This window comes from Nerophis lumbriciformis, linkage group LG13, assembly GCF_033978685.3.
Source record: "Nerophis lumbriciformis linkage group LG13, RoL_Nlum_v2.1, whole genome shotgun sequence".
NCBI classification, from domain to species: domain Eukaryota; kingdom Metazoa; phylum Chordata; class Actinopteri; order Syngnathiformes; family Syngnathidae; genus Nerophis; species Nerophis lumbriciformis.
Window position 1 is genome coordinate 18,141,407 of NC_084560.2, and position 18,654 is coordinate 18,160,060.

Here is an 18,654-nt window from a genome sequence, read left to right on the forward strand (position 1 = left end):
TAACACAAGAGGGCACTACACTACATCTAAATGGCCTCATCTGGGTGGGGTTGTCTCATTTACTGTACATACTCTTGAGTTGGGATATTGACTGCTATTCTACTGTTTTTGTTTAAAATACAATATCTCACAAAAATGTATGGATGTTCGGCTTTGGGATGACATTTAAAAAATTAAGCTAAAATGCATGTTAACTTTTAAAGAAGATCTTCAGGCTTTTGAATGCACATGTGGTAGAAAATGGATGGATGGATGTTCAACTGTTGAATGTGTCAATCCTTTCAGCACAAGTTGCTGTTGTCTAAGATGGAGCTTAACGACAAAAATCAGGCAGAGTGTTTCCTATATTTCCAGAGAAATGCATGAGTATGCCTTTGTGACTCATCCCCTTTCTCTGATGCAATCAGCTGATGACACACTGTGACCAGTTGCCTCTGCAAACATCCTGTTTTTAAAGCCTTAGGTGTGGCATTCATTGCATGGCAAAATGTAGACACTGTTGTGAACGTTTTAAATATCAATTCTAACAGAACCAATTGGTCTACTCATGGATCGCACACCTACTTTGAATTTTGGCATTGTTAAAGAACTGAAGCATTCAGAGCAGAGAGAAAATGGAAAAAAGACAGGCTGCATGTGTCCTTTGCCATTTTTAAAGAAAGCCTGTTTTCCTTTCAGATGACTGTAAAAGCAGAAATGAATATATATCTATCTCAGATTATATCTTCTAACTGTAACAACCCCAGAGTTCTGTTTAAAACTATTAACACTGTCATTGATGCTCCCAAATCTGCTGGTTTTGATGCTTCTTTTGAATTCTGTGAAAATTGTCTCCATTTTTTCACTGACAAAATTGTGTCAACTAGAGCCAGTCTATCTCAGCCTTCATATGACCCTTCTGTTCCCCTGCATTTCTCTTCTGTTTTCCATCAGTTTGAGCCGGTGTCCTTTTCTTTTTTAAGTGACACAGTTAGTCATATGAAGCCCTCTGGTTCTCCTGCAGATGCCCTCCCACCTCGCCTGTTTAAGGAGGTACTTGCTACTATTGGACCAAGTGTCCTTAACATTATCAATAGTAGCCTCTCTTCTGGAATAGTTCCAGTAGAGTTTAAACATGCAGTGGTACGACCTCTACTTAAAAAACCCAGCCTCGACCCCTCTCTCCTCTCTAACTTCAGACCTATCTCTAATCTTCCATACATTTCCAAAATATTAGAGAAGGTTGTCTACAGTCAGTTGTTGCCCTTCTTAGAGGATAATGGTATCACTGAGCTGTTCCAGTCCGGTTTTAAAGCCCTCCACAGCACAGAGTCAGCGCTTCTAAAAGTTTTTAACGATGTCCTCCTGTCCACTGATTCTGGTAAATATGTTGTCCTGGTGCTTTTAGATCTGTCTGCTGCGTTCGACACCGTCGACCACGCCACCTTAATCACTCGTCTTGAGAACTGTGTGGGCATTAAGGGCGCCGCCCTCAACTGGTTCCGGTCGTACCTAACCGACAGGAGTTTTTGTGTAAAAGTAGACAGTTTTATGTCGTCCACAGCTCCTTTACCACATGGGGTCCCCCAGGGCTCAATCCTTGCCCCAATTTTATTTGCACTTTACCTTCTCCCCCTTGGTTCTATTTTTAGGAAGTACAGTATTGCATTTCATTTTTATGCCGATGATTGCCAGATTTATTTTCCCATGGCACAAAATAACACGGTTCAACGTCTTATTGACTGCCTGCACGACATCAAAGTCTGGCTTTCAGCTAACTTCCTGAGCCTAAATGAAGATAAAACAGAAGTTATGTTGTTCGGTCCAAGTCGCTCTCCCTCCCCCAACGTTGACCTCGGCACTCTGACCCCGTATCTCAGCGACTCTGTCACAAACCTGGGGGTAAAGTTTGACTCAGATTTTAAATTCGAAAAACAAATCAGCAGCGTCGTTCAAAAAAGCTTTTATCAATTACGCCAAATAGCGAAAGTGAAACCGCTTCTATCAAGACATGATCTTGAGAAATTAATCCACGCTTTTATCTCGACTCGTCTTGACTACTGCAATGCCCTGTATGTTGGCATTAGCCAGGCCTCCCTCGCCCGCCTGCAGCTCGTGCAGAACTCTGCTGCTCGTCTGCTAACACAGACCCGCAGACGTGAGCACATCACCCCTATTTTAGCGTCCCTTCACTGGCTCCCTGTGCGTTACCGAATACATTTTAAACTCCTTTTATTTGTTTTTAAATGTCTAAACAACCTCGCGCCAACCTATCTCTCCGACCTCCTTCAGCCTTACTGCCCCACCCGATCCTTAAGATCAGCCGATCAGCTGCTGTTGACGGTCCCTGACACAAGGCTGAAGCTTAGAGGTGACAGAGCTTTTGCCGTTGCTGCTCCCAAGCTCTGGAACGACCTACCCCTGAGTGTTAGACAAGCCTCCTCTCTTCCTGTTTTTAAATCTCTCTTAAAAACATACTTTTATTCCATGGCTTTTAACACTGAGTGATATCCATCCTGCAATGGCGCCCCATAATACACCTGCTGTGATCCTGTTTTTATGTTTTTATGTTTTTATTAATTCTATTTTATTTATTTATTTTTTATCGTGTTCTGTTTGTATTGTGTTGTGTTTGCTCGGTACTCGTTTTATCTTTTAACCTGTTCATTGTACAGCACTTTGGCTACCCCTGTGGTAAATTTTAAATGTGCTCTATAAATAAAGTTGATTTGATTTGATTTGATTTCAACAGTTAAACACATGCGTTCAAAAGTTTAGAGAGGGTCTCCGACTGTAAAAGTGGTAGTGCCTTTAAAGCTCACCTTGAACATTCAAGTTGCACTTTAGCGATATAAGTACATCAAAGATATTTAATTAATGTGGTATTCTTTTTTTTTTAATTCACTTAACTTTAAAAACATACCTGCATTCTGAGGGACGTCCAATGGAGGAAGTTACACTACATATGACTGTTAAACCTCTGCAACAGGAATTAAGCAAATCACTTGTCTATTTTTCAACTGAAAGATTGAAGTCTTAACACACACTAGCTTTCGCCGTTGCTGCTCCCAAGCTCTGGAACGACCTACCCGAGTGTTAGACAAGCCTCCTCTCTTCCTGTTTTTAAATCTCTCTTAAAAACATATTTTTATTCCATGGCTTTTAACACTGAGTGATATCCATCCTGCAATGGCGCCCCATAATACACCTGCTGTGATCCTGTTTTTATGTTTTTATTAATTCTATTTTAATTATTTATTTTTTATCATGTTCTGTTTGTGTTGTGTTGTGTTTGCTCGATACTCGTTTTATCTTTTAACCTGCTCATTGTACAGCACTTTGGCTACCCCTGTGGTAAATTTTAAATGTGCTTTATAAATAAAGTTGATTTGATTTGATTTGATTTATTGTTAGTTTTGTTTCACTTACAGTTCAACAGAAACCAAACTGGCATGCTCAAAATGAAGACAGACAAATAACAGATTTATGGATAAAATATAAATGTATTTAAAGCTTCCATGCATTTTACAGTCTGAATGAAGTACATTGTTCAATAATTTATTCTAAAAAATAAACCTGTTAAAACCAGGGATTATCATTCGCTCCACAATATGATGTGTATCATGTCACACACACACATAAAGCTAGTAAATATGGTAAGTTTCCAAGGCTCTCGGAAAACATGCAACTTTCCCTGGTTTTTAACATGAAAATTAATCTCAACGGTAGCTATTTTTATGAGGTTGCGGATTTAAGATATTCTATAAGGTCAGCACGTTCATTCTTCTTCTTGATGCCAGCGAAGATCATCTTTGTTCCAGGAATGTACTTTTTGGGATTCTCCAAATAAACATTCAGGGTTTCCTCATCCCAGATAATGCCTGAAAGAAAATAATGTTGGTACCAAATTTAACATTTAGACATGGAGTTCTTACCTTTGCTCTTGTTTGCATCCGTATAAGAGTAGCCTTCTGCCTGGCCTGTTTTGCGACCAAACAAACCCCACAGGTTTGGGCCGACCTTGTGTTTGCCTCCATTCTCCACAGTGTGACATTGAGAACACTTCTGGACAAATGACTTTTTCCCTTTGTTGACGTCTCCAGGCATTTTTTCTTCTGTAAATAAACATACTTAAAATGTTACCATGTTAAGCTTTACAAATAATTCATGTACTTAATCGTGAAATAACCCAGTGTGTCTATTGTGCGTCAATGTGCACATTCTACCACTAGGGGGAGCTCGTTTACAAGTTACGCAATTGACCGGTTAAATAACTTTCTTTGTAAGAAACTTTAAAAAACACACTATAGAGCTTTTATAAAACACACTACATAAGACAAAACAGACAAAAGCCTACAATAGTTTTCAAATGTAATAAAGAATACCTGCGAATGACTGACTACAAACTAAACTGTAAATCGACATGAAATAATAGGCAGTAGCTCAGCTGTGTAATATTGTCAATAAGATAATACATAATAGTACAAACTTTCGCTAAATGTTAAGTCTACAACTTACCCATCCGAGCAGTAATGAAATAAAAATAATTTAACGGTGGACCGGTATATGAGTCAACGCTGTCTAAGGTGACCGCTGTCGTTCGGCTAATAAAAATGGTTTACTGCAATAAGAAGAAGACTGAAAAATAGTGTATATATTAGCCATCTGATCTCTAACCTACCTTTAAAGGGCGTCGAGTTATCCAACTGTAGAAGGTTTTCTTCCTTTAGGTTTTGTCTCCGAAGGACACCGGCAACTAACAAACACGTGCTCTCTTCCTTGTGCGGTTACGCCAGTGGAAACGTCATCAGTCACATGACCAACCACGTCATTTCGGTCCTTACAGAGGTTACCAAATCGGGCAGTAAGCCAGAAAAAACACGTTACAAAACTCGAGGAAGGTCCAGAAACCATCCAAACACTAAAAGTGTTGCATGGTTAAATTTTCGGTTATTAAGAAATTCCCACTTACAAACACCCTGTTGTGAAAAAGCCAAAAGGTAAGTACAGGTATGTCTAAAAAAAAAACAACAACCCAAAGTTAATTGATTTCAGTAGTACAGTTCAAAAAGTCACACTGTATCACAGTTTCACTACAAAATGAAATATTTCAAGAATGTGTTTGTAATCATTTAAATTATTATAGGTTAGAGCTCATCAACCCCCCCAAATTAAAAATCTAATACAATTTGAAAAATGGGTAAAAGTTTCAATACAGTAAATGTTGTACTCTAAAAGTTTCAATACAGTAAATGTTGTACTCTATTTAGCAAATTTACAGAAAAACCTCCCTGAACCTTGGAAGCTGCTATGTCACCGGTAGGTAGGAATGTATGTCTTTAGGATTTTATCGATACGATACCCATATCGATACCGGTATTTATCGGTACTCTTAACTGTACTATTGAGTTGAGTTGAGTTTGAGTTTATTTCGAACGTGCAAGCATACAACATGATACATCTCAATTTCCAGTTTCTCTTTTCAACATGTTCGAAAAGGAGTAGGAAAAAGCAGAGCTTATTTAATCCTACCCCTTTTCTTTTACATAACAGTTGCCAAAACTTTAGTTCACTTCCTGTTCTCAATTTATTCACAATATACTCTATAAGTAATCACAATAAAAATAAATAAATAAATAATAATTGGTGAAGTAAGTTATATTTCATATGCTGAGATAAGTAAGATTATTTTGAGAGTGAAAGAATGGATGAATTAAATAAATTCAGAATGTTTATCATGGTTCTTCTTCTTTGTACTTTGTAAACACTTTAAGTTTGAAGAGTTTCTTGAAGTGGATCATATTAGTACATTGTTTGATTGCTTTGCTTAATCCATTCCATAATTTAGTTCCACATACTGATATACTGAAGGTCTTAAGTGTTGTACGTGCGTACAAATGCTTTAAATTACATTTTTCTCTAAGATTCAATTTCTCCTCTTTTTTTGAGAAGAATTGTTGTATATTCTTGGGTAGCAGGTTATAGTTTGCTTTGTGTATAATTTTAGCTGTTTGCAAATTCACTATGTCGTGGAATTTCAGTATATTTGATTCAATAAATAAAGGATTTGTATGTTGTCTATATCCAACATTATGTATTATTCTAACTGATCTTTTTTGTAACACCGTTAATGAATGAAGTGTACTTTTGTACTTATTTCCCCATATTTCTACACTATATATAGTTGGTGTTAATGAAGATGTTAAAAATGCACTAATTTATAAATGTTTTTATTGGTACAAGATGTTAACAATATGTAACATCTAACAGCAGGGAAGTCTTATCAACATCTACTTTTTAAGTCTTAAACAAGTCAAACATGTTTGCAGTGCAAAGTGAAATGTAGTAATGTTATCATATTGTAAGACCACACAGAACCATCACTGTGTTTCTATTCATTACAATTACACACAGCCGGGAATAATATTTATTTAGGCAGAGCACATAACTTTTACATGGTACTGTACTGTAAGGGTTGGAATTGGGGGTTAAATCACCAAAATGATTCCAGAGCGCGGCCACCGCTGCTGCTCACTGCTCCCCTCACCTCCCAGGGGGTGGAACAATGCAGAGGGTAATTTCAGTGGTACTTTAACTTTAACCTTAGGTGGGTGTGAAGTTTAGCAAGGTGTGTTTTGATGCCACGTAAACTTGGCATCTCGAGACCTGTAAGCAAATGCTATGGATTAATATATTACTTCAATTTTTCATTTTTTTTGAGTGGATTATTATTGGCCTGTGGATTACTGGATTGCTTGACATTGGGCTTTAAGGGTCTTTTGAGGAGAAATTATTGTTGTTCTACAAACTTTTGTGTAGTGTTGGTTCCCTATTTGGGAGTATTCCAAGCTGATTTCACATACCAGAGATTGGACGGAGCAAAACTCTCCATTTTCTAAACAACAAGAAATGTATTTTTGAATCAAAGTTGGCTTGTGGGAAGACAGCATTTTCAGCTGAACGTGAAAAACATCAACAAGCTTAAGGTTGTTTGTTCGAAGGTTAGTTCAGCTGAATCAAAAATTAACGTTTAGGCGATTCGAAAGTTTCAGCATTACGTCCATAAATACTAAGGATTACTTTAATAATTTACTTTCCTCTAGTAGTTGTATTGATCCTCAAGACACGTACTGTGGCCTACTGAAAAAAAAAAGAAGTTTTTTTATTAATTGTAAACAAAAGGAAGTAGCTTAATGTAGTACAAAAGTAGATCCATGCTTCATTGGCGACACATAGGCCTATGTTTGTAGCTACAGGCCTACTAAAGAAAGGTATTGTTTTTTTATGAATGGTAAAGGGGTAGCTTGTAGTGGAACATAACACTACTTAAGTAAATCCTCTCCTTTATTGGGGTGATCTATCCGGGTGATTACTGGTAGTAACAATGATAATATAAGAAAGGTTCTATTTTTCCTGGGATATTTGAATGTGTAGTCCACTGTATGTTGTGGCGGATTTTTTTTGCAATGACCGCCATTACTTGGTATCAGCACGCACATCACAATATTTGCCTTCCGCAACACGAACTTCATGAATGTAGTTCAGTAAAGTAGCCTTCTCTTAAGTGATCGCTGCGACAGATTTCCAGCATCGGGAAGGAAAGATATGCTCACTTTGTCTGAAATTCGAGCGAGCGATTGCGGATATTACGCAATCATTGACGAAAGCGTGTGTGGCATGACAACAGTAACCAAGGAGAGGTCGGAAGTTGGAAGCGTTCATTGAATTCAATTAATTTCACTCCATGGCACTGTTTTGAGATACGAGTGTTTCGAGTTACAAGCTAGGTCATGGAACCAACTGAGCTTGTAAATTGAGTGTATGCTGTAAACACCTGCAGCTAACTTCTGGAAGTCAGTGTACTCGCTAGTAATTACACACAGTCATTTTCTTAACCAGACAGACTTTTATGGTTAACCCTCAATCAGTAAACCACCTCTCATGTCAAATCACAAATCATAATGATAGGCTCCTACATTCTAAGAAAGGTCTCCAGTGGACGAGATAATAATGAGCACTATAAACCTTTACAGTCACTCAAGGTTACTTTGACCGTTATATGAAAGAGTGACTGAGTTGGTCATTGGCCTCTCTTTTTAAGTTTTATTATTCAACTCACATGCTAAGTATGTCTCTTAAGATTTCCTTTCATCAATCCTGCAGCGGTTGCTACATTAACGCCTCACATCAACACAGTATAGGTTTTGTTGTTTGCTGTGGCTGCTTTTTGATTTAGTTAACCTGCAATGACGCACGTACCATTCTTCCTTTCTTAATCAAACTACACCACCATCTCAAAACATGTGGCAAATGTATGTCTGCACAGGTGATTTGCATGCAGAATCATTTTGCCTCTATGTAAACCAGTCATAAAATCTTCCTAATAAAACTGCACTGTATCATTCATGCGACAGTGATTATGCTGAAGCCAGCTTGCTCATTAATCAATGTAAGGGTATGTGTAGCTCTCAATTAATCAACTTTTACAACTCTTTAAAATTTACAGTACTTTACGAAAATTCCTTAAAAATCTAAGGAATCCCCGTTGAAAAATCTCATAAACCCCCACGTGTTCTTCGGGTACTCAAGATTCCTCCTAAAAACATGCTTGTTAGGCTACCAATTGTCTATAGGTGTGAATGTGAGTGTGAATGACTGCCAAATACTAATAGGCTCCACCTTTCCTGTGACCCTCGTACAGACAAGCGGAATAAAAGATAGATATTCATATGTATCATCACACATATTGAGTATTTTTCAATATTTATTAATTAATGTATTTATTTACAAAGGTTAGCATATGATCTGTGTAAATTGGGTTTATGAAAAATAACTCCAGATTGAGAGTACAGACGTTATTGGTAGTGCCTGCAAATAACAGTTTAAACAATTTTTAACGAGTCAACCGTCCATCCAGGTTTACTATACATACCAGTAGTCTGACAGTACACATTTGTGGTTGTTGAAAGTACCTGCATTACAAAAAAAAGCTTTTACAGTAGCTAGCTGGCACACTATCTAAGTGTACATTACTACTTATATCCATTAGTAAAATAACATAGTGATTGGTCTTTCAAAGTGCCGGAGTAAAATATTATTAAGAATTACGTTTCTTTTTATGTGTACAGGTAGTTGGCTTTCGAGCTGGGAGCGTAACGTTTACTCTACTACTACTAGTAGTACTACTCCTACGAGTACTACTAGTACTAGATATCATAAAAACAATAGGAGCCTTGTGCGCCACACAAATGTGTTATGTTATTGACATAAAACTATGTGGAATAAACGCCCTAGCGGTCTAAACTAAAATAATAAAGACTAGTATTACACCATTTTTCTTGTTGATCCCCGGTAGCGCAATGGCCAAGGCCATGTAGCCTTTTGTTCCAGAGGACATGGTTCGATCCCCAACCAGGACAGAAAAGGTCAGTGGAAAAATCATGATCATAATTAAAGATAAAATAACTTTTTAATTTACTTTCCCTAAATATCTAAAATTATTCATATTCTCTTCATATCATATTATGCTAATTCCAGTGCTGTTGTTTTAGTTTGTATTCAATCAGAATTCAGCCAGCTTATGTTGCCATGCTGTACCAAATCTGCCAGACGCCTTCAGAATCAACAATGCAGGCGTCGTGTGCTGTAAGTGAACGGGGACATACAGTTGATAGACAGTTGCGATAGCCAATCAGATCACGCGTTGTTGACAGTAGATGTTCTGTTACAACTAAAAGTTGTAAACTGTTGTTGTTAAAGTGTTATGCTTTTCATTTAATTAACATTGTTACATGTGTATTTGTCGCCATCATGTGGTCAGGGCAGTTAATATATCTTTGAGAAGTGTGTACTTTGAATCAAACTTTATTGACCGGAAGTTGCATAAGCCAAACAGAGAAATTTACGGTATATGTTTTAATTGCTGATGCATTTTAATGGATTTTTAATTGCGCCAAAAAATAACCCTTTTTGTATACTGTTGATGTGATTCAATACCAGTAGGGCGTGAATGTGTTCCTGAATAGTATTTCTCCAGCAATGATAACGTGGTGACATCAATTATGGTATTTTGAGAGGAAATCATTGAAGTCGGAGATCACTAGGTAGGAAACGCACGGCCTGCCACTGGAAAAGGTAAATATTAAATTAAATCATCATGCAATTTTGAGAAACTAAAGTAATGTTACTTATTTTTTCAGTTAGTTATTTTGTACAAAAAATAATTACTGAACTATTTATTTCCTGTGTATATTAATCCAAAACATGCATCTAATCCAGGGGTTGGCAACCTTCTGCATGAAAAGAGCCACTTGGAGCCACCAAACCACTAAATTGAAGGTAACGCTTTAACGTATTGTCACATTCCGTTCCCATCTTGTTCTTTCTTTGTGTATTTTGCACATTATTTAGTTACGGGTTAATTTCTATTTCCCCCCTAGATTCTCTAAGTGACAAGCCATACCTTACTGTAGTCCACCTTTGCAGGATTATTTTCTTGGGATCCATTGTGCCACAACTCAATCTCTTCTCCCGCCAATTTCTCCTTTAGTAAGTATTTCCAGTATGTATGCTCTATTCTATTTACAGCTAGTTTATGCTGCTGCGTCAAGGCCAGCTGTCTTCCATCTTCCAGACCCTTTTGCGTGACGAACACCTCCAAAGAGTTCTAACCTTGCGTAGCAGCGATGCGGACCATAAAGGCTGTGTAATTGGTTGACTTTGATTACATTTCCTTTCGAAACCCCCCAGCGACACTCATCTACTCCAGCCCTGCCCCCGCCCCCACCGGGCTCCGGCGCCACTCCACTCACTGTACAGGAGCACAGTGTCAGACGAGTGCTCCTGGCTGTGAACCCCAGGAAGGCTACCGGACCAGACGGAGTACCTGGAAAGGTGCTCAGGACGTGCGCCCACCAGCTCGCTCCCCCCCTCACCAGGATCTTCAACCTCTCCCTGGCTCAGGCAGTCATCCCATCCTGCCTGAAGTCATCTACAATAATCCCGGTGCCGAAGAAGTCTCCCATCACCAGCCTGAATGATTACCGACCAGTGGCCCTCACTCCGGTAATCATGAAGTGCTTCGAGCGACTTGTTCTCCAGCACATCAAGGACCATATCCCTCCAGACTTCGACCCCCACCAGTTCGCATACCGGGCGAACAGGTCCACAGAGGACGCCATCGCTGTTGCTCTCCACTCTGCTCTGAACCACCTGGAGCAGCAGCAGAGCTACGTCCGGATGCTCTCTGTGGACTATAGCTCTGCCTTCAATACAATAATCCCGGACAGACTCTGCAATAAACTGGACACTCTTGGCCTCCCCCCTCTCACAAACGCCTGGATAAGGGACTTCCTAACGGACCGACCCCAGAATGTGAGACTTGGCCCGCACCTCTCATCCTCCCGCACGCTGAGCATCGGCTCCCCACAGGGCTGTGTGCTGAGCCCCCTCCTCTACTGCCTTTACGCCCATGACTGCAGTCCGGCCCACAGTGACAACCTTACCGTCAAGTTCGCCGACGATACCACAGTGGTCGGGGTCATCTCCAGGGGTGACGAGGCTGCCTACAGAGAGGAGGTCCTGAAGCTGACGGCCTGGTCTTCGGAGAACAACCTCGCTCTCAACACCAGCAAGACCAGAGAGATCATCGTCGACTTCAGGAGGAGCAGCACCGACCCTGCCCCCCTCTACATCAACGACGAGCGTGTAGAGAGGGTCCACACCTTCAGGTACCTTGGAGTCCACATCTCTAATGACTTCTCCTGGACAGTCAACACCACATCAATCATCAAGAAGGCTCAGCAGCGGCTACACTTCCTTAGAGTCCTCGGGAACTACAACCTGAAGCCTGACCTGCTGCTGACCTTCTACCGCTCGTCCATCGAGAGCCTGCTGACCTACTGTATTACGGTATGGTACGGCAGCTGCACTGCAGCAGACAGGGAGAGGCTGCAAAGAGTGGTCAAGACGGCTCAGAAGATCATCGGCCGCCCTCTCCCCTCTCTGACGGACATCTACACCTCCCGCTGCTTCAACAGAGCCAGTGCCATCATCAAGGACAGCACCCACCCTGGCTCTGACCTGTTCCACCTGCTGCCCTCTGGGAAGCGCTACAGGTGCATTAAAACCAAAACAAACAGGCTAAAGAACAGCTTCTTCCCCAGGGCCATAACCATCCTGAACGGACTGCCCCATTGTCCCTCATAACTGCCTTCTCTTCGGTGCAATAACCCATTCCACCAACCACCCTGTTTTTGTTTTGTTTTTTTTCATGTATATATTCATTTCACACCATATTCATTGCACTTCTACATTTTTAATATTTTTATATATTTGCACATTGTTTTTCTAGCATGCACACATCGCACTGTATGGAATGGCCTCAATCTCGTTACCTTGCGTAATGACAATAAAGCTGATTCTGATTCTGATTCTTCTTGATACAATGCATTCAGAGGGCGCACAGCCCACCTTTGCAAACGCCTTCTCCAGATTTCAGATCAACATTTGCAATAAAGATGTTGTAACATAGCTCCATGACGTTATTGCTTCTAATTAAACCATAAAACCCAATAAATAACCATTGAAAAAGCGCCAACAATACTCCATTTACTTTTTGTGACCTGAATATTAACCAAGTATTAGCGATATTGTGATTATAAACGCTAACGTTAAGGACCTACATTTTGCAGCGCATTGATCAGAGATCATCAACTTCCTTATACTGCTGTACTGACATCATGAGCTGGGGAGCTGCTTTCTCACCTCGGAGCTTGTGAAAGTTAGATTATAAATCCTGTCTCTCACCTTGATTGTAAAATGATGTGATAATAGACGGAGAAGTTGGGACACATTGACAGCCAATTTAGACCCAGAAATGGCGAAAAAGAACAAAATATATTTTCTTCACGAGAATTATGTCATTGTTAATCTAAATGTAAATATATCAACATCCTTTGATATATTTACAATGTAAATGGCATCACAAAGACAAAGATAAGACCTTCTGGAGGAAAGTTCTGTGGTCAGATGAAACAAAAATTGAGCTGTTTGGCCACAATACCCAGCAATATGTTTGGAGGGGAAAAGGTGAAGCCTTTAATCCCAGGAAGACAATTCCTACCGTCAAGCATGGTGGTGGTAGTATTATGCTCTGGACCTGTTTTGCTGCCATTGGAACTGGTGCTTTACAGAGAGTAAATGGGACAATGAAAAAGGAGGATTACCTCCAAATTCTTCAAGACAACCTAAAATCATCAGCCCAGAGGTTGGGTCTTGGGCGCAGTTGGGTGTTCCAACAGGACAATGACCCCAAACACACGTCAAAAGTGGTAAAGGAATGGCTAAATCAGGCTCGAATTAAGGTTTTAGAATGGCCTTCCCAAACTCCTGACTTAAACCCCATTGAGAACATGTGGACAATGCTGAAGAAACAAGTCCATATCAGAAAACCAAAACATTTAGCTGAACTGCACCAATTTTGTCAAGAGGAGTGGTCAAAAATTCAACCAGAAGCTTGCCAGAAGCTTGTGGATGGCTACCAAAAGAGCCTTATTGCAGTGAAACTTGCCAAGGGACATGTAACCAAATATTAACATTGCTGTATGTATACTTTTGACCCAGCAGATTTGCTCACATTTTCAGTAGACCCATAATAAATTCATAAAAGAACCAAACTTCATGAATGTTTTTGGTGACCAACAAGTATGTGCTCAAATCACTCTATCACAAAAAAATAAGAGTTGTAGAAATGATTGGAAACTCAAGACAGCCATGACATTATGTTCTTTACAAGTGTATGTCAACTTTTGACCACGACTGTATATACCTACAGAGTCTACATAAAATGTTGATGGATGTATTTGGGTGTTTTTTAAGCGCTTTGTAGGCAGAATAGCGCAACTCCCATAGGCTTCATTGTAAGTGGAATTTTCCTCACACTAGTTAAAGAGCATTAAAAACATATGTGTTTTTTTCTTACATACGGATTGTGAATGATAAGCACAATTTAAAAAAAGTGCAGTTCACCTTTGATGCCAAATGCTTTCCAGACGAACAAAAGTTTTAGCAACTGTTATGTAAAAGAAAAGGGGTAGGATTAAATAAGCTCTGCTTCTTCCTACTCCTTTTTGAACATGTTGAAAAGAGAAACTGGAGATTGTGATGTATCATGTTGTATACTTGCATGTTCGAAATAAACTCAAACTCAACTCAACTCAACTCAACATTGTTTATTTAATATAATTGGGGAAAAATACAGACATTTAAAAATATATATCCATCCATCCATCCATTTTCTACCGCTTATTCCCTTTGGGGTCGCGGGGGGCGCTGGAGCCTATCTCAGCTACAATCGGGCGGAAGGCGGGGTACACCCTGGACAAGTCGCCACCTCATCGCAGGGCCAACACAGATAGACAGGCAACATTCACACTCACATTCACACACTAGGGCCAAATTAGTGTTGCCAATCAACCTATCCCCAGGTGCATGTCTTTGGAGGTGGGAGGAAGCCGGAGTACCCAGAGGGAACCCACGCAGTCACGGGGAGAACATGCAAACTCCACACAGAAAGATCCCGAGCCCGGGATTGAACCCAAGACTACTCAGGACCTTTTAAATTACTGACGGTAACATTTAGCTAGCCGGTGGTGTTCCTGTTATATTTTTTGGCTTAAAAAAAAGGTAACTTTTAGCATTAATACAAAGCAAGCTTTATTTATAAAGCGCTTTTCATACATAAAATAAATGCAATGCAAAGTGCTTTACAAAGTTAAAAACAATACCCCGGTGACCCATATCCCCCATTATCACATACGTACGCACAGATACAGATACCAAACTCAACACACACACACACACACACACACACACACACACACACACACACACACACACACACACACACACACACAACATATGTGCAACTATATGAACAAATGATTGCATGGCTGAGTACAGAGGAGACATGTGAGTAAACACTATCACAGGAGCCATCTGCACCAGGAGGTCATCAGACCATGGCCACCAGGACGCCGACACAAAAGCGCCCCCACAAGCACGACCGATAACCCCTGAGGCAGATGGCTCATCTGAGGAACGTTGGAAAATAAAAATAATACAACTTGTAAGAACCATGTGTTAGATAAAGAATAAAATACAAGTAAGACATATGAAGATTAATAGAAGAAAAAAATAAAAAATAAAATTAAATGATATATATATATATACACACTATATTGCCAAAAGTATTTGGCCACCTGCCTTTACTCAAATATGAACTTGAAGTGCCATCTCATGGAATTGTCCAAAATGTTTTGGTATCCTGGAGCATTCAAAGTTCCTTTCACTGGAACTAAGGGGCCAAGCTCATCTCCTGAAAAACAACCCCACACCATAATTCCTCCTCCACCAAATTTCACACTCGGCACAATGCAGTCCAAAATGTACCGTTCTCCTGGCAACCTCCAAACCCAGACTGGTCCATCAGACTGCCAGATGGAAAAGCGTGATTCATCACTCCAGAGAAGGCGTCTCCACTGCTCTAAAGTCCAGTGGCGACGTGCTTTACAACACTGCATCCAACGCTTCGCATTTGACTTGGTGATGTATGGCTTAGATACAGCTGTTCTGCCATGGAAACCCATTCTATGAAGCGTTCTGCGTACTGTACGTGGGCTAATTGGAAGGTCACATGAAGTTTGGACCTCTGTAGCAACTTACTGTGCAGAAAGTCTTTGCACTATGCGCTTCAGCATCCGCTGACCCCTCTCTGTCAGTTTACGTGGCCTACCACTTGGTGGCTGAGTTGCTGTTGTTCCCAAACTCTTCACTTTTCTTATAATAAAGTTGACTTTGGAATATTTAGGAGCGAGGAAATTTCACGACTGAATTTGTTGCACAGGTGGCATCCTATGACAGTTCCACGCTGGAAATCAGTGAGAGCGGCCCATTCTTTCACAAATGTTTGTAGAAACAGTCTCCATGCCTAAGTGTTTGATTTTATACACCTGGCCAAGTGATTAGGACACCTGATTCTCATCATTTGGATGGGTGGCCAAATACTTTTGGCAATATAGTGTATGTGTATATATATATATATATATATATATATATATATATATATATATATATATATATATATATATATATATATATACATACATACATACAGGTAAAAGCCAGTAAATTAGAATATTTTGAAAAACTTGATTTATTTCAGTAATTGCATTCAAAAGGTGTAACTTGTACATTATATTTATTCATTGCACACAGACTGATGCATTCAAATGTTTATTTCATTTAATTTTGATGATTTGAAGTGGCAACAAATGAAAATCCAAAATTCCGTGTGTCACAAAATTAGAATATTACTTAAGGCTAATACAAAAAAGGGATTTTTAGAAATGTTGGCCAACTGAAAAGTATGAAAATGAAAAATATGAGCATGTACAATACTCAATACTTGGTTGGAGCTCCTTTTGCCTCAATTACTGCGTTAATGCGGCGTGGCATGGAGTCGATGAGTTTCTGGCACTGCTCAGGTGTTATGAGAGCCCAGGTTGCTCTGATAGTGGCCTTCAACTCTTCTGCGTTTTTGGGTCTGGCATTCTGCATCTTCCTTTTCACAATACCCCACAGATTTTCTATGGGGCTAAGGTCAGGGGAGTTGGCGGGCCAATTTAGAACAGAAATACCATGGTCCGTAAACCAGGCACGGGTAGATTTTGCGCTGTGTGCAGGCGCCAAGTCCTGTTGGAACTTGAAATCTCCATCTCCATAGAGCAGGTCAGCAGCAGGAAGCATGAAGTGCTCTAAAACTTGCTGGTAGACGGCTGCGTTGACCCTGGATCTCAGGAAACAGAGTGGACCGACACCAGCAGATGACATGGCACCCCAAACCATCACTGATGGTGGAAACTTTACACTAGACTTCAGGCAACGTGGATCCTGTGCCTCTCCTGTCTTCCTCCAGACTCTGGGACCTCGATTTCCAAAGGAAATGCAAAATGTGCATGGTTGGATGATGGTTTGGGGTGCCATGTCATCTGCTGGTGTCGGTCCACTCTGTTTCCTGAGATCCAGGGTCAACGCAGCCGTCTACCAGCAAGTTTTAGAGCACTTCATGCTTCCTGCTGCTGACCTGCTCTATGGAGATGGAGATTTCAAGTTCCAACAGGACTTGGCGCCTGCACACAGCGCAAAATCTACCCGTGCCTGGTTTACGGACCATGGTATTTCTGTTCTAAATTGGCCCGCCAACTCCCCTGACCTTAGCCCCATAGAAAATCTGTGGGGTATTGTGAAAAGGAAGATGCAGAATGCCAGACCCAAAAACGCAGAAGAGTTGAAGGCCACTATCAGAGCAACCTGGGCTCTCATAACACCTGAGCAGTGCCAGAAACTCATCGACTCCATGCCACGCCGCATTAACGCAGTAATTGAGGCAAAAGGAGCTCCAACCAAGTATTGAGTATTGTACATGCTCATTTTTTTCATTTTCATACTTTTCAGTTGGCCAACATTTCTAAAAATCCCTTTTTTGTATTAGCCTTAAGTAATATTCTAATTTTGTGACACACGGAATTTTGGGTTTTCATTTGTTGCCACTTCAAATCATCAAAATTAAATGAAATAAACATTTGAATGCATCAGTCTGTGTGCAATGAATAAATATAATGTACAAGTTACACCTTTTGAATGCAATTACTGAAATAAATCAAGTTTTTCAAAATATTCTAATTTACTGGCTTTTACCTGTATATATATATATATATATATATATATATATATATATATATATATATATATATACATACATACATACATACATACATACATACATACATACATACATACAGGTAAAAGCCAGTAAATTAGAATATTTTGAAAAACTTGATTTATTTCAGTAATTGCATTCAAAAGGTGTAACTTGTACATTATATTTATTCATTGCACACAGACTGATGCATTCAAATGTTTATTTCATTTAATTTTGATGATTTGAAGTGGCAACAAATGAAAATCCAAAATTCCGTGTGTCACAAAATTAGAATATTACTTAAGGCTAATACAAAAAAGGGATTTTTAGAAATGTTGGCCAACTGAAAAGTATGAAAATGAAAAATATGAGCATGTACAATACTCAATACTTGGTTGGAGCTCCTTTTGCCTCAATTATTGGGTTAATGCGGCGTGGCATGGAGTCGATGAGTTTCTGGCACTGCTCAGGTGTTATGAGAGCCCAGGTTGCTCTGATAGTGGCCTTCAACTCTTCTGCGTTTTTGGGTCTGGCATTCTGCATCTTCCTTTTCACAATACCCCACAGATTTTCTATGGGGCTAAGGTCAGGGGAGTTGGCGGGCCAATTTAGAACAGAAATACCATGGTCCGTAAACCAGGCACGGGTACATTTTGCGCTGTGTGCAGGCGCCAAGTCCTGTTGGAACTTGAAATCTCCATCTCCATAGAGCAGGTCAGCAGCAGGAAGCATGAAGTGCTCTAAAACTTGCTGGTAGACGGCTGCGTTGACCCTGGATCTCAGGAAACAGAGTGGACCGACACCAGCAGATGACATGGCACCCCAAACCATCACTGATGGTGGAAACTTTACACTAGACTTCAGGCAACGTGGATCCTGTGCCTCTCCTGTCTTCCTCCAGACTCTGGGACCTC

General features: G+C 40.1%; 2 protein-coding genes across 2 annotated transcripts in view; both read right to left on the reverse strand.

The window, feature by feature from the left end:
• Nucleotides 1-18,654, reverse strand: part of pde11a (phosphodiesterase 11a) — a 155,770-nt gene that overhangs the window by 132,088 nt on the left and 5,028 nt on the right. The gene's annotated exons all lie outside the window — the stretch shown is intronic.
• Nucleotides 3,473-4,825, reverse strand: LOC133613233 (cytochrome c-b). Its single transcript, XM_061970624.1, has 3 exons — nt 4,661-4,825; nt 3,915-4,094; nt 3,473-3,860 (listed from the first exon to the last, which is right to left on the reverse strand). Exons 2-3 carry the CDS (start codon nt 4,084-4,086, stop codon nt 3,715-3,717), a joined length of 318 nt encoding a protein of 105 aa, XP_061826608.1. The 5' UTR covers nt 4,087-4,094; nt 4,661-4,825; the 3' UTR covers nt 3,473-3,714.